At 39.0% G+C, this 16,138-nt stretch overlaps 1 protein-coding gene across 3 annotated transcripts; it reads right to left on the bottom strand.

Annotated features, from left to right (window-relative positions):
• Nucleotides 1-3,988: 3,988 nt before the first annotated feature.
• On the bottom strand, nucleotides 3,989-11,738 carry LOC139963965 (ER membrane protein complex subunit 4-like). 3 transcript variants are annotated; one of them, XM_071965239.1, is made up of 6 exons: nucleotides 11,555-11,738; nucleotides 10,568-10,644; nucleotides 9,945-10,059; nucleotides 9,520-9,673; nucleotides 8,810-8,970; nucleotides 3,989-8,163 (listed from the first exon to the last, which is right to left on the bottom strand). In XM_071965239.1, exons 2-6 carry the CDS (start codon nucleotides 10,627-10,629, stop codon nucleotides 8,128-8,130), a joined length of 528 nt encoding a protein of 175 aa, XP_071821340.1. In that variant the 5' UTR covers nucleotides 10,630-10,644; nucleotides 11,555-11,738; the 3' UTR covers nucleotides 3,989-8,127. The 3 variants fall into 3 exon arrangements, with proteins under 3 accessions (XP_071821340.1, XP_071821332.1, XP_071821348.1); XM_071965231.1 differs by having other exon boundaries at nucleotides 10,568-10,649; nucleotides 11,555-11,737; XM_071965247.1 differs by having other exon boundaries at nucleotides 11,577-11,733.
• Nucleotides 11,739-16,138: the final 4,400 nt, after the last annotated feature.

The raw sequence follows: 16,138 nt of genomic DNA, 5'->3' as shown, positions 1-16,138 counted from the left end.
GCAACTTTTCTTGCCTTCTTTTTTGAGGAGGGAAAAAAAACCCTCTTTTCTGAAAATCTTTTCAAGCATGGTTAGGGACTATTCATGGTATCTAACAATGCTTAATGCAATACTTGTGCTTTACAGTGCTCTAATAGGCACGATAATTTTAACACAACTCCAAAACAGCTCATGCAACGTATCGCTTGAAAACGATTATTTCCATGTTCCATTTTCTGCACAGGAAAATCGAAGTTGACTGTACAACAATGTACTAGTCGAATGTGATCAAGAATCTCATGCTATGCAAATTTAATCCCAGTGTTCCAAAATGTGTGTATGCAAACCTGAAACATGGCAGCCATTGCATGTTAACGTTTATAAAGCCAAACAGATTCACTTCAAGACTTTTGGACTGTCACAAAATACCAATTTTATTGGCATATAAGTTGCTGCACAGACCAGACGAAAACAAGGAATGTGTTGCTGTGTCAACTTTTTTTCGGGGGGGGGGGGGGGGGGGGGAGGGGGGACTGGATTTGAACAGCTTACAAGGACAATATTGGTCCTGATACCATGATCCCTTATTCAACTATTGCCAGAGATATTCATTTATCGAAAGCAAACTTTAAGACACCTCAACTTGTCAATACTTAATGCTATCGCAACACTGGTTTATATCTCAAGTTGCATTATCTCATCGGTGAGATGGGGAAAGTGCCTAGAGGCTCCCAACGTCAAGTGCCCTTCAATGCCAAGGGGTCTCTGTGAGCACTTCCAGGCAAGAAAAAACGAACCTTTTCTTTTCAGGTTTTTTCCTGCAAATTAAAGTGTAGGGTGAAGCAGATGGTTCAATCGGGTACTAGTCGGGGTTAAACCGGCATTGTTTTTATCTGCACAAATAATTAGGTTTTTGTGGTCATATGAACAGTGCCCCAACATGTAGTGACGTTAAAAAATGTTCGAAAGTGATACCTGGCTTTTCCCATACGAGCCTAACAATATTTTCCCAAGGATTGAAAAACAAAATGGAAATTCTATCAGCTTGCATTAAAGAAAGGGAATAAAATTTTCAGTTATTCTGGCTTTCAAATTTACTGAAGTGTAAAACTTTTTTCCTCAATTTTCTTTAAAATAAGGAGGTGGGGGTGGGGTGGGGGAGTGTATTTCTATCATAAGGAAAGCAATTCACTACAGGAAGTCAGTTGATATAAAACCCCCTTCAATTTAATAAATTTAGCTATGTGGAGGGGGGTTGGCGGTGGGCAACCACCCTTTTGAAAATCCCTGTTGCCATTCGGTGACCTACACCCCACCCCTCCCCTCCCTCCCCTTTCCATTCATGTTTTAGCTACGTCACTGTGTAGTGGTGATGGTACATATTTCCAATTTGATAATATTACTGACTTTTTGTCAAGGTTGTCTTTTTTGTTGTTTTATCAACACTATTTAACTAGTTCTGACTTAATTGGGTAAAATGAGTATAGTTGGTTTTTCATTTTTATTACCAATTTCAATATTTCTCAATTAATCTTCAACAGATAATTTTCAATCTCAGCCTGTGATAGTTTATTTCATCGTTTGTCAACACAAATGTTACCGGGAGCTGTTATCATGGAACAACTCCCTGGTTGTTATATCTAGCCTGAAATATAGCATATTTTATATTTACACATATCAAACAGGAGCAGAAATCTTGGAGAAGTTATCTTGAACCTTTCGAATCGAAATATTATTGATGAGTCCTTTCCCGAATCATAAATAAAATTTACGTTCTCCATGGAAACAGGGTAGGAGAGAGAGAGTGAACAAATAACATTGGTAATCTAGAAGGGTGGGCATTCCAGAATATAAACTTTTCATAGCAAGTAAGACCCACCTTATGGTTTGTTTTGATGAACTTTCACACAATATTTTATTAATATTATATGATTTTCTTTTCGTTCTTTTGAGCCAGCACATATTGTTCAGGTACCTACCTTTGGGTTGCAACCCATAGTTTCTTTTGTTTTTCATCTTATGTGGTGCTTACCTTATGTAATGTCCAGTACGTACGTAATCTTTGCTGGTAACATTTATATTTACTCCTTTTTTGTTGTTGAAAATATGCAAATTTTATATTAAAGAGGATCTAAGGTAACCTACCTTACAGACCAACTGTAATATTTCTCATTTAATAAATATACCTTAACACTGTATAAAAGTTTCTCAGTAAGTTTTCTATACTTGTTTATCATAAACTTTGTCATAAAGCAGATGCTGAATTTGGTCACCAACTAACCATAATTCATTCCCCTTTCACAAAATGTCACGAGCCTTTTTAGAACAGCCCTTGTGTTTAGAGCTAATTACAGACATAGTGTATAGTCTAAATATGCCTTGGAATACACCTTTTGACATTTAATATTTTGTTTTTGACCCCCCCAGCATGGGAATCTTCAACGACCCCAGGGCCAATCCCCTTCTTGGCCCTTCCATATAGGTTCAGCCACAGAGCTTTTAGAATACCCCCTCCCCCCACCCCCTCCACACACATTTCAAAGCCTGTGCACACTACTGTTCCTCAATAACTATATATTTTCATTTATGAAACAAAGAGTCATGAGTGCCAGCCAATCTGGAACTGTTGAATGAAAAGTCTTACTAAATATGTTTAATAAAAGACTGCTAAACTTGCCTGCTTTAATCACCTGCTGTACATAAGCAAAAATCCACTTAGGATGGTCCCCAAGTCCCACCAGGTTTTATGCCCCCCCCCCATTCCCCGTATCACCACTTTCTCAAAAGCTTCTTTGTCATGTGCTACAAAATGATAAACCAAGCAGTATGAACTTTGCTTCCTGCAGTATAACTGCGACAGCAGTTTAGGTTGAGAAGGTCAGCAAAATATCAAGTTTTATATAATTTAAGTATATGGTAGAACTAACTGAAAACTATAACCACTTAATGATTTCAAAAAGCAAAATAGAAAAAAAAGACAAACATCTCAACTTAAAGGAATTGAATTTGCACTTTTCAAGTGTATTTTCTTCCCTTCATTGACAACATATGCAATGATACCACAAAGAAAGTGTACAATCAATAGAACCCAGACCATTTCATGCAGTATATCATTTTTATTGCACACAATGTGTAAGATAACAAAAAGAAAAACAAGGGGGGGGAGGGGTAAAAAAAGCACTCTAAATTATCTCCAATATTCCAAGTGAACAAAGTCGGTTAATATATATTCTATATGCAGTCAACATTCACAGTACAGAGCCAGTGTGTATCGTACAGCATGTAACTTCAACAAGTTCATGAAGTTCAACAACTTCAACAACAAGTTCATCTGTGCCATGACTCGAAATAACATTCAAGATCTACTATATGGCAAATTGCCATAGTAACTGCTGTCAAAACTGAGTCCAACCCTTCCACCGCCCCCCCCCCCAGACCCCACACCCCTTCTTTAACTTAGATGACGAGACAAAGGAAAAAGACAACGTGAGTTGGTTGAATTTTTACTGAATCTTAAATTTGCTCAACAAAACAGATGGACATATAGGACTATTCCAAGTTTTTTTATTTTTTATTGTAGGTAGTGTAATTATTTCATATTTCCATTTTGTCATCCCTCAATTTAAAATCATGCGGCCAGCGGATTGGATCAAAAAAGTTCACTGTGATCCGCAAGATCAGTTTCGACCCCTGCTCTATGTAATAATACACATTTTGTCTGTACACATTGAGAGTCGTGCAATACGGGTTGAGGTTGGCATCTGTAAGGCATTCGCTTGTGGACGATACATACCCATGTATGTAAAACTATAACAGCTTGCAAATGTAATACAGACTGGATTAATGGTCGATTCATCAATAGGGGGGGGGGGGGGGCTGGGAGGGTAGATTGAAGATTGAAGGTACAAAGGACTTCCAATGACTTATAAACTAGTATATTATATCCACTCCCCCCCCCCCTCCCCCCAACATTCTACTCCTGCACAAAAACAACCGAGATTCCACTGAACCTACTGTAACAATGTAATTGAAAACGAGCTTCTTGCATGTATAAATATTAACATCCATCATCAATGTAAAGAGAAAAATAAAATAAAAACATCACCTTATGATTACAACACCAATGCAGGCTTTGAAACATCACCTTATGAGTACAACACCAATGCAGGCTTTGAAACATCACCTTATGAGTACAACACCAATGCAGGCTTTGAAACATCACCTTAGGATTACAACACTAATGCAGGCTTTGAAACATCACCTTAAGATTACAACACTAATGCAGGCTTTCAAACATCACAACACCAGCACATATTGTTCAGGTACCTACCTTTGGGTTGCAACCCATAGTTTCTTTTGTTTTTCATCTTATATGGTGCTTACCTTATGTAATGTCCAGTACGTACATAATCTTTCCTGGTAACATTATTTACTCCTTTTTTGTTGTTGAAAATATGCAAATTTTATATTAAAGAGGATCTAAGGTAACCTACCTTACAGACCAACTGTAATATTTCTCATTTAATAAATATACCTTAACACTGTATAAAAGTTTCTCAGTAAGTTTTCTATACATGTTTATCATAAACTTTGTCATAAAGCAGATGCTGAATTTTGTCACCAACTAACCATAATTCTTTCCCCTATCACAAAATGTCAAGAGCCTTTTTAGAACAGCCCTTGTGTTTAGAGCTAATTACAGACATAGTGTATAGTCTAAATATGCCTTGGAATACACCTTTTGACATTTAATATTTTGTTTTTGACCCCCCCCCCCCAGCATGGGAATCTTCAACGACTCCAGGGCCAATCCCCTTCTTGGCCCTTCCATATAGGTTCAGCCACAGAGCTTTTAGAATACCCCCTCCCCCCCCCCCTCCACACACATTTCAAAGCCTGTGCACACTATTGTTCCTCAATAACTATACATTTTTATTTATGAAACAAAGAGTCATGAGTGCCAGGCAATCTGGAACTGTTGAATGAAAAGTCTTACTAAATATGTTTAATAAAAGACTGCTAAACTTGCCTGCTTTAATCACCTGCTATACATAAGCAAAAATCCACTTAGGATGGTCCCCAAGTCCCACCAGGTTTTATGCCCCCCCCCCCATCCCCCGTATCACCACTTTCTCAAAAGCTTCTTTGTCATGTGCTACAAAATGATAAACCAAGCAGTATGAACTTTGCTTCCTGCAGTATAACTGCGACAGCAGTTTAGGTTGAGAAGGTCAGCAAAATATCAAGTTTTATATAATTTAAGTATATGGTAGGACTAACTGAAAACTATAACCACTTAATGATTTCAAAAAGAAAAATAGAAAAAAAGACAAACATCTCAAAAAGGAATTGAATTTGCACTTTCAAGTGTATTTTCTTCCCTTCATTGACAACATATGCAATGATACCACAAAGAAAGTGTACAATCAATAGAACCCAGACCATTTCATGCAGTATATCATTTTTATTGCACACAATGTGTAAGATAACAGAAAGAAAAACAAGGGGGGGAGGGGTAAAAAAAAGCACTCTAAGTTATCTCCAATATTCCAAGTGAACAAAGTCGGTTAATATATATTCTATATGCAGTCAACATTCACAGTACAGAGCCAGTGTGTATAGTACAACATGCAACTTCAACAACAAGTTCATGAAGTTCACAAGTTCATGACATTCATGAAGTTCACAAGTTCAACAACTTCAACAACAAGTTCATCTGTGCCATGACCCGAAATAACATTCAAGATCTACTATATGGCAAATTGCCATAGTAACTGCTGTCAAAACTGAGTCCAACCCTTCCACCGCCCCCCCCCCCCCCGACCCCACACCCCTTCTTTAACTTAGATGACGAGACAAAGGAAAAAGACAACGTGAGTTGGATGAATTTTTACTGAATCTTAAATTTGCTCAACAAAACAGATGGACATATAGGACTATTCCAAGTTTTTTTATTTTTTATTGTAGGTAGTGTAATTATTTCATATTTCCATTTTGTCATCCCTCAATTTAAGATGCGGTCAGCAGATTGGATCAAAAAAGTTTACTGTGAACCGCAAGATCAGTTTCGACCCCTGCTCTATGTAATAATACACATTTTGTCTGTACACATTGAGAGTCATGCAATACGGGTTGAGGTTGGCATCTGTAAGGCATTCGCTTGTGGACAATACATACCCATGTATGTAAAACTATAACAGCTTGCAAATGTAATACAGACTGGATTAATGGTCGATTCATCAATAGGGGGGGCCCTGGGGGGGTAGACTGAAGATTAAAGGTACAAAGGACTTCCAATGAGATATAAACTAGTATATTATATCCACTCCCCCCCTCCCCCAACATTCTACTCCTGCACACAAACAACCGAGATTCCACTGAACCTACTGTAACAATGTAATTGAAAACGAGCTTCTTGCATGTATAAATATTAACATCCATCATCAATGTAAAAAGAAATATAAAATAAAAACATCACCTTATGATTACAACACCAATGCAGGCTTTGAAACATCACCTTATGAGTACAACACTAATGCAGGCTTTGAAACATCACCTTATGAGTACAACACCAATGCAGGCTTTGAAACATCACCTTAAGATTACAACACTAATGCAGGCTTTCAAACATCACAACACCAATGCAGGCTTTGAAACATCACCTTATGATTACAACACTAATGCAGGCTTTGAAACATCACCTTATGATTACAACACTAACGCAGGCTTTGAAACATCACCTTAGGATTACAACACTAATGCAGGCTTTGAAACATCACCTTAAGATTACAGCACTAATGTAGGCTTTCAAACATCACAACACTAAAGCAGGCTTTCAAACATCACCTAATTGTTACCACACCAATGCAGGCTTTGAAATTGGTTTTATTCAGTGTTAGCTATAGGTTATAGGTCTGCCAGACTTTAAGCTACTTGTATTCTGGTTTTTCTGCATGAATAGATGGCATTGTTAAATGTTGGAAAGCAACAAGTCACGTAGGCTAGAATGGAGTCCAAGGTCGTTGAGGAACTCTATGCATGTCTCTGCCCTGCATAGCTTATTTATACTTATAAATATGTGGACAAGTTGCTGTACTTTTTGCTGTTTTTTGTTCTTGAACAGTCCAAGGATCCAGTAGTAGTAGTGGTACATTTCATATCACACGTAGCCTTTGTTAAGGTGTATCTGCAAATTATTCTTTGCCAAATGCGCTGGGTCGATCCTTACTATAGTTCATCACTCTATGAGTGATTCGTTCCTGTGATTGGCGTCTGTGTGTGATTCGTTCCTCCTGTGATCGTGCAGGCCTCCGTAGAAAGGGGAGGAAATATAACAGCCGTAGCAACAAGTTCCTACTTTTATGTAGGGAGACTCATTCGCGTCGGTGAGCAGTCTCGGCAGAGTCTATATCACACCAAGCTTTATCCTGCGGTAGTTTTACTGACTACTTGTTAACAGTCCAGCATGGATGGTGTGACAATTATACTAAAAAAGCACTGTACAGTCACACTCCAACAGAACAAAGACTTTGCAAGTAACATATATACTCCCCACAATGAGGGTCATACCACATCACTGTGCGGCAAAACCACTGAACTTTCCATAAAGCCTGCACCGAGTTCACAGTACCAGCAACAAAATTAGATATTTCTTTCCCATTATGAATAGTAAATGTACAGCTCCTGTAACATGTGTTAAAGCTCAAAGGTTTGATGATTTAGTTGGATGAGTTTCATTCTTGATGTCACCGTCAAATTTCATCCTTCCCTTGAGCTGAATGCCCTGTACCCTCTCCATCGTTAGGCCAGCCTGCTTTTATTCCACTACCAAGCAATTCATGATTTTCAGGCATATAGTGAAAAAACAGTGAGAATATGTATTGATACCAAATTTATACGACAAATAGTACTAGAATGCTCCATCTCTAGCCCCTAGCTTGGATAAATTCTGATGAATGAGAGTTCTTCTCAAACAATTTGTCTTTAAAGTACGCCATGTTCTCAAGTCACTTTTCGCTAAAGTTTGTACAAAGACGTCAGACACTTCTCTCATATTCACTGTGTAATAGTAACTTGCATGGATGGAGAGTGGGTACCTTCGGTCATGTATCTAAACCAAAGGTCGGAAGTGGTGAGCCACCTTTCATCTTAGAAACTAAGGCCACCTCCAGAATATTCCATTCTCTGGTGAATAATGAAGAAACAAAAATAAATGCAAATTTTGAGATCAGCAATGGCTGGTTTAATATGGTCATCAGCTCTCTGCAGATTAATGAAACATGATGATCTGAATAATCACAATGGAAAGAGGTTATCTTGAGGTCAACCTGCCATGAAAATTTAAATCATCATTTATTGCAACATTTGTTACAATATTTATTATTTATTTCTTATTTGTTTCATCACATAGTATAACAAGGTGAACAAGACAATATAACTGCAAATAAATAAAAAATGTGAAAATAAGTAAACTAAGAAACCCTTTTGGGTTTAATCGAATAGAGTACTCCCATTAACATACATACATCAAAGAAAATAGATAACCTTAACACCTATAAAAAAAACTACCCCTCCCCCCCAAAAAAAGTAGAAAACCTTAACATATATGACTTATATTGTGTACAGTATATACAATTACATGTCCACATGCACCTTTTCACTTGTAAATAAAACCTAATAATTGTTTCGGAAGCAAACAGCAAATATATCTTCTCAATCACTGTGGAGGAAAGGTGAGGCACAGTTACCTCGTGGATTGATTAACCCCAACAACTTCTGACCGTATATCTGTTTACTGAACGATAGCACAGTTCTGGTAAAAGAAACTCACCTCTTGAGGCTCAAGAAAGGATAACCAATCCGAAGAATATATCGGTAGGAGACCCATCGATGAACATTTATAGAGCGCAAGGGCAATACCGAGGAGATTTGAAACAAAAAACACGAACATCTGGATGTAGGCTTGTGGACTTCCCTCTAATAACTTGAAAGCTGGTGAGAAGAAGAAGGAGGACAAAGTCAATTGAAAAAGACGGTTTCTGAGAACGTTAATGAAAATGATTGATACCAAAGACAGAGAAAACCTTGGACATCATAGACGTGATAACTTTCCCAATTGCCATTGACAGCATCTGCCCAGAGGTCTTATTGCTGGAATATAAAGTAACCTTTCTTGAAGATTGAAATTTCAGAAATTTATTTCAGTTTTGTAGTTGGTTAAAATCCCATCCTGATATCAAACATGTTGACAAAGTTGACAATGTCTTCACTACAGTGACATCACTTACAGCTGTTGTATAATCCTGGGTTGCATCGTTACTGATACACCCCATTCCTCGCATCCTTCACAAATTTGCAGGATGAACACAACAAGGCGTTGTCTTTCGTATTCTTCAAAATATTAATAATGTGAAGAAAAAATATGAAAAAAAGAAGAAAATTTCTGAGGAAAAAAGTTCAATCTGAAAGCATACAATCCCTCATTCAGCGACTGTAGGCTGGCACAATCATGCAACACTAGCCTCTTTGTTTAGTACTTACTTGTCTTTAAGGACATCAGCGCCTGGATTGGTCGCCACACCATCATACCAACCATCATGATGGGAAAGATAGATATGGTGCTACCAGCCATGTACATCAAAAATAGATTCATTGGGAGTTGTTTAAGTGGTCCAAGAGCAATATCCCAACATTTCTGGAAATGAGGAGGTAAATTTCAAATGATCTGAATGCATCCAACGATTGACAAACACACGGAACAACCTACAACATTACACCGATACTTAATCATTCCATTTCATAATGAAAGGAAAATTGTAGAAGCACCTTTCTCCCCTCCATCATGAATTTTCCTTCTCAACCCCCCCCCCCCCCCCACTCCAATTTGACATACTGCCTATCATTCTTTTCCATGCTGAACATTCTCTTCTATGTATGCTCTCACAAATAAAAAAATTGATAGTTACCTTGGCAACAAGATTAGAATCTGTTTCCCGGGAGACAGCTTCCGATGCCATTCTGTCACATGAGTACCCGATGGGAGCTGTCAGGTCAGATCTCTCCCCTCTGTCCTGCTTAGATCTGAAACACCATACACACAGAAAACTATGAAAACTACTTCTTCTCTGGTTAGAGAGACAGCCGATAATATCTACTGTAAACCTTCAGCTTTACAAAATTAAGATATTGATCCATCTGTGATTGTGTTCAGATACTCAAATGCCATAACAATGCATGCCATTAACTGGAATAGACAACTTTTATGAAAAAGAAAAAAAAAAGTTGACAAAATTCCACATTAATTTTACAACTTGATAAAGCGTCTGGGCCACTAAATTTTGAGAACTCTACGTAGACCTTGAAGACTTATTCCTTAAACTTGACTTGGTGGAAAAATGGTAGTCTTATCAACTGCAATTTTATTGCAAGTAATATTCTGTGACTTTTGTGTAAGATTGCCGATCAATGCCACCAGCTTGCTTCAATTTGAATGGTCTCCCATACTACATATTTGAAACATAACCTTAAAATGCCGCACTATGGAAATATTTACATATACATATATATGTAACAAAACGACATACCATACCTTGTGAGATCTATAGCCCACTTATGGCGTTTATTCTTCATAACGTTTACAGTATTGGCCATGGTTACTGTCTATGGCTATTCTGTCAGAAACAAACAATATGATGAAGGTGAGAAAGAATCACATAGTGCACTAGGTCTTATATCATTTATATATCTATGTATAATTCTATTATTATAAAAACAATGTTATTATTCCCCGTAGGGCCTCTCACGAGGTCAATCAGGGATTTAAACTCCTTTTGTTGTTGCAGATATTGCTAGGCCTACCTTACATGTTTACAATTGTCTAGGCTTCATTATTTTACATACCCATTTCGTAACAGCAAAAACGAAAATCTCACCAGGAAAATCTGAAAACATGTTAACTTTCTATATACCTACAATAAAAGTATGGCCTAACTTTAGAATCCGTACCATATGGATGGGAAAGCTTACTTCGAATCGGCAGAATCCCTGTAAACAACTGTAAAGGGTAGGATGTAGGGAATAGGGTTAGGAATTAAGGTTAGGGTTTAGGGTTAGGAAGTAGGGAATAGGGTTAGGGATCGGGTAGTCAAATGGTACAGATTCTAAATTAGTACCCAAAGTACGAATGGGATTGATTCAGTTTCCGGGATGTCAATTTTTGTTCGCAAGACCTATCCATCTACAGTAGCCTAGCTTAGTAATAGTATCTGTATTGTTGCAAAGCATGTATGGATGGGCAGTGCATACATGTCCCTTCAAATTCTGGAAATTTGCAGGAAAAGGTATGTGGTAGTTCACATGACATGAATCTGTTCTGTGGAATTGGTACAGCTTGGTTGGCCTAGGCAATAGCCTAGCCTAGGTCTAGGGTACTGAAACTATAAATAATGTTAGGCATGTAAACGCGCCTAGGCCTTATATACAGTAGCCTATCAAGTATCATACTAATATTAATAGGATAACCTAGGCATTGTCGACACGAACTATTTTTAGCCTAACCCACTAAACGGATAAATACCTATAATTCCCGTCTGATTGACCTTATAATTTCGATCCTGTATGACAGTGAAATGATTTCAATCCGCAACTTGAAACTGCTTAAGTTCTTCTTAAGAAATCGTGTCTTTAGAAGCCATGCACAACTCCGTAATATACGATTTTTGCACAGGGGAGCGATAGCTCCCACTTGTCTATGGAACGCGAATATGGAACGCGAAAAGGGCAACCATATTTCGCTGTCTAAACTAAGGTTGTTGCTGCTGTTTTATCATGTTGTTGCTCAAACTTACATTGTTGTCTAAGCTTACGTTGTTGTCTAAACCTACGTTGTTGTCTAAACTTGTCTAAACTAACGTTATTGCCCAATCACGTGTTATAAAAAATATGGGCATTTCGTTCGAAATTCGACTTGCGCTGTATATACATACGCGTCGTTAATTTACTGACCAATTACGAAATAGTCAGTAAGATTGACACATATCCCGACCCAATTACAAGCCGGTCAACGCTCTCCACCATGCTACATACACAAGGGCGGCGGAACCGGGGGGCACAGGGGGCACGTACCCCCACTTTTCCTCAGGTTAAAAATTTGCCCTTTTTCTACATAAAAATTGAGGTGTCTCAAGTTAGCAATTAGAGGCCAGGAAACCAGAATGAACACTCGGGAAGGGCCGTTTCCGGCCATCTAAGGGGTTTGTAAAACCCAAAAATTTCTTTTACGCTCCGCGCCAACCGATGGTGGCTCTCCGCTCAGATAGTCGTGCATACAACTTTGCAAATCCTGGCTACGCCCCTGACTTTTAGTTGGTCAAACTCAAAGCTATTTCGAATGGAAAAAAAAATGTTAAGATATTATCAAGAATTAAACTCTAATTCAGATGATTCCTACATTAGCAACTATATAGCATGTTTTCACCTCATTTTGTCTCAAAAGAAAACTTGTTCCTTGTTTCCCAATTTGCACATTGGATATTGCAGTGCTATATGCATATTTTCCTTGAGGGGGGGGGTGGGGGGGGGGGGGCGTTGATGGAGTGATGTGTATATGCAAATAAGATAATGCAATAAGAGTTATAAAGGGTACTAAATATAATGCTGCATCAGTCCAATGGAATTTCTGCAAAGTGCCCTTTGATGTTGGTGCCCCCCCCCCCCCAGATTGAAAGTGCTTCCGCCGCCCTTGTACATACATGAGCTGACCCCGCCCACTTTGCTCCTCTAGTAACTTCCCGTATATGCGAAGAACAAAGGCGGCCTTGTCCACAGGACTGTTTTCCTAAACCCAGGCAGCAAGAACGTACGAAGATGGCCAGGTCGATAACGCGGAAACGCGGAAACCGCGGAAACCGCGGAAATCGAGAAACCGGGTTCGATATCAACGGTTTCCGCGGTTTCCGCGTTATCGACCTTGCTATATAGTAAGGTCGAAAACGCGGAAACCGCGGAAACGAGAGGAATTTGTCAAGGGAGGGTGACGAAGTCTTTTGGGCGCATTTCAGCCTATATTCGCCAAAAAGGGGTGCGGGTTTAAAGCTAGTAAATGTAGGTCGAAAACGCGGAAATCGTACTTTACAATGGATGAGTTAGATTATTTTGTCAAGGGAGGGTAGTGTAGGTCGAAAACGCGGAAATGTTTTTTTTGTTTACAATGGCGAAACTAGATGATTTTGTCAAGAGAGGGTGAAAAAAACTTTGAGAGCATTTCAGCCAGTATGCGCCAGGAGGGGTGGGGATAGAAGATTTTGTTTCACTAAATGCCGGTCGAAAACGCGGAAATGTTTTTTTTTACACAATGAATGGCGAAACTAGAGAATTTGTCAAGGCGGAAGGTTAAGAGTTTTCGGCGCATTTCAGTCAATATGCGCCAGGAAGGTGAGGGGTTGTAGGCTGTTTTTTTTTACTAAATGGAGGTCGAAAACGCGAAAATGTTTTTAGCAAAGGCGGAACTAGAGGAGTTAGCTAAGGGAGGGAAAAGAAGGGTTTTGGCCGGCGCATTTCAGCCAAAATGCCAGGAAGGGGGTGAGGAAGGATGTTGAGGCTTTTTCACTTAATGCAGGTCGAAAACGCGGAAAAAGTGTTTGCCAATATGCGCAAGGATGGAGTGGGGGTATGAGATTTTTTTTCAGTTAGTGTAGGTCGAAAACGCGAAATGTTTTTTTTTACAATGGCGAAACTAGATGATTTTGTCAAGAGAGGGTAAAAAAGTGTTTTGGGCGCATTTCAGCCAATATGCGCCAGGAAGGGGTGCGGGAGGGGGGAATTTTTTTTATACAAAATGCAGGTCGAAAACGCGGAAATGTTTTCAAGAAAAGCCGGAACTAGAGGAGTTTGCTAAGGGAGGGAAAAGAAATGTTTTTGATCTGCGCATTTCAGCCAAAATGCGACAGGAAGGGGTGAGGGGAGGGGGTTGAGGCTTTTATCACTAAATGCAGGTCGAAAACGCGGAAAAGTTGTTTGCCGATATGTGCAAGGATGGAGTGGGGGTATGAGACTTTTTTCAGTTAGTGTAGGTCGAAAACGCGGATTTTTTTTTTTTTCACAACATTTTTCACAACTAGATGATTTTGTTAAGACAGGGTGAAAAGGTGTTTTGGGCGCATTTTAGCAAATAGGCGCCAGAAAGGGGTGAGGTTGAGGTCTTTTCACTAAAGGCATGTCGAAAACGCGAATTTTTTTTAACAATGACGGAAATACTCTAAATGCATGCAGGAAATGTAAAGAAATGTTTTGGGCGCATTTCAGCCAACATGCGCCAAGAAGGGTTTGGGTTTGAAGCTTTTTTTCACTAAATACAGGCAGAAAACTCAGTAATGTTTGTTAACGTCCATTTGGTATGCAGGGATGGTTCCAGGATTTCTCCGACACGGGAGCTAAGGTCCCCGGAAACAATTGTGTGCACGTTGTAATATTAATAAAAAATAAAAAAATCATATATATATATATATATATATATATATATATATATATATATATATATATATATATATATATATATATATATGAAAATCTTCAGTATAGAACGTAAAATTATCACGTACCGTACGCACGTGATAAATATTACGTACGTACATAATATTTATTACGTACGTACGTTATAAATATTACGTACGTACGTTATAAATATTACGTACGTACGTAATAATTTTTTTTTACCATGTCCTCTCTAGATCTTCGTAAGAGCCAACCCCCTGCGTTTAATAATCATATGAAGCCCACGTGGTAAAGCAATTGTTGAACAGCGCCGATGGCAACAACGTAAGTTTAGACAACGAATTCAGTTTGCCCTTTTCGCGCGTCCACGTTGTCTAATCTAAGTTTGTTGTTGCCTAAACTAAAGTTGTTGCTGCTGTTTTACCATGCTGTTGCTCAAACTCACGTTGATGTCTAAAATTCCGTTAAACTTAGCAACGAAATAAGCTTGCCCTATTCGCGTTCCATAGACTAGTAGGAGCTATCGCTCCCCTGTGCATAACTTATAAGATACAGGTCGTAAGAAAGGCCACATTGAAGGTAGCAGCCACTAAGAGCAGACTCTAAAAAGCAGCTACTAAGAGAAAAAGGACAGTTAGACATGACACACAGTACTACAACTGCGGTCGTGTGTGTGTGTATTATGCTTAACTGCGGTCGTGTGTGTGTTGTTCAATTAGTGCATAAATAAGAAAGGTATTGTTTTTTTTTCTTTCTTCTTACTCGATTAATTTGAGTTATCGACCTAGATGAGAGGTTCGGTTAGCACCACATTAAAGAAAAAAGGTTCCTCTTTTATGTGGTCTATATCTGACATCAGTAACAATTTCACCCAAACCGCATGAACCGCATGACATCATAAGTCAAGGAGGCACTACACCTCATAACCCAAACTTTGAAATCTTGCTGTTTGGATGGAGTCGCTTCACATCTTTGGCCATTTTGAACCATTGACCTCCGTTAACCTGAGTCTGACATCCTAACTTTGAGAGTTTCCGCCAGTTTTTCACTTTAGCATGTGCGTATTGTTGCCAAAATGTGTGTGCGGTAAGTTTATTTGACCTTTAACTTCTGCACAGTGACGTAATAAATCACGGCGGGACTACACCCTCGGCTATAGGTGCATACCCACCGTGGGCGTGGCCGCAGGCAAACTAACTGGAGGGCAAGCACACTTCGGATTTTCAAATACCGTTTACTATTAACTGTATAAATAGATAAACCCGGTTTACGATAACAAAAATTAGTCGGCTTAGCGTCAAAATTGATCTGGTTTTGCTGGATGACTGGGGCTGGAATGGCATATAGCGACAAGGTGCAGCAATGTAAATTTGCCCCAAAAGGAGAGTCATATTTTCCACCCAATAGGCCCAGGCACTAGCCGGTGTTCTCTGTTGAGGACAGGATTTCTTTGAATTCCAATTCCGTTGGGTATCGGGAGGTTTTTTATGGTGGGTCGACTTCAGTGGGTGATTTGTACTTGTAACGCTGTCTGGGGGCCTTTCTCCAGATTGAAGATTCAAGACCGTACCATATTTTGTCATTTTGACAGAGTGTTCCCCCGTAGCGAGTTTAAAACACGAGAACACATGTCAGAGATTATGTTTCTCCGGAATGTATTCTAAACCCT

This window comes from Apostichopus japonicus, chromosome 3 (assembly GCF_037975245.1).
Source record: "Apostichopus japonicus isolate 1M-3 chromosome 3, ASM3797524v1, whole genome shotgun sequence".
In the NCBI taxonomy this organism is placed as follows: domain Eukaryota; kingdom Metazoa; phylum Echinodermata; class Holothuroidea; order Aspidochirotida; family Stichopodidae; genus Apostichopus; species Apostichopus japonicus.
The sequence above is the reverse complement of the archived record's forward strand: the minus strand, read 5'-3'. Positions and strand labels throughout refer to the sequence as shown.

Bases quoted from the DNA above. Each gene is read 5' to 3' on its own strand.
- LOC139963965 (XM_071965239.1), bottom strand. From the start codon at position 10,629: ATGGCCAATACTGTAAACGTTATGAAGAATAAACGCCATAAGTGGGCT. The intron at 8,971-9,519 runs GTAAGTACTAAA...TCTTCTCACCAG, and splicing joins GCTGATGTCCTTAAAGACAA to CTTTCAAGTTATTAGAGGGA. The intron at 8,164-8,809 runs GTGAGTTTCTTT...ATTATTCACCAG, and splicing joins CCTTTCTTGAGCCTCAAGAG to AGAATGGAATATTCTGGAGG.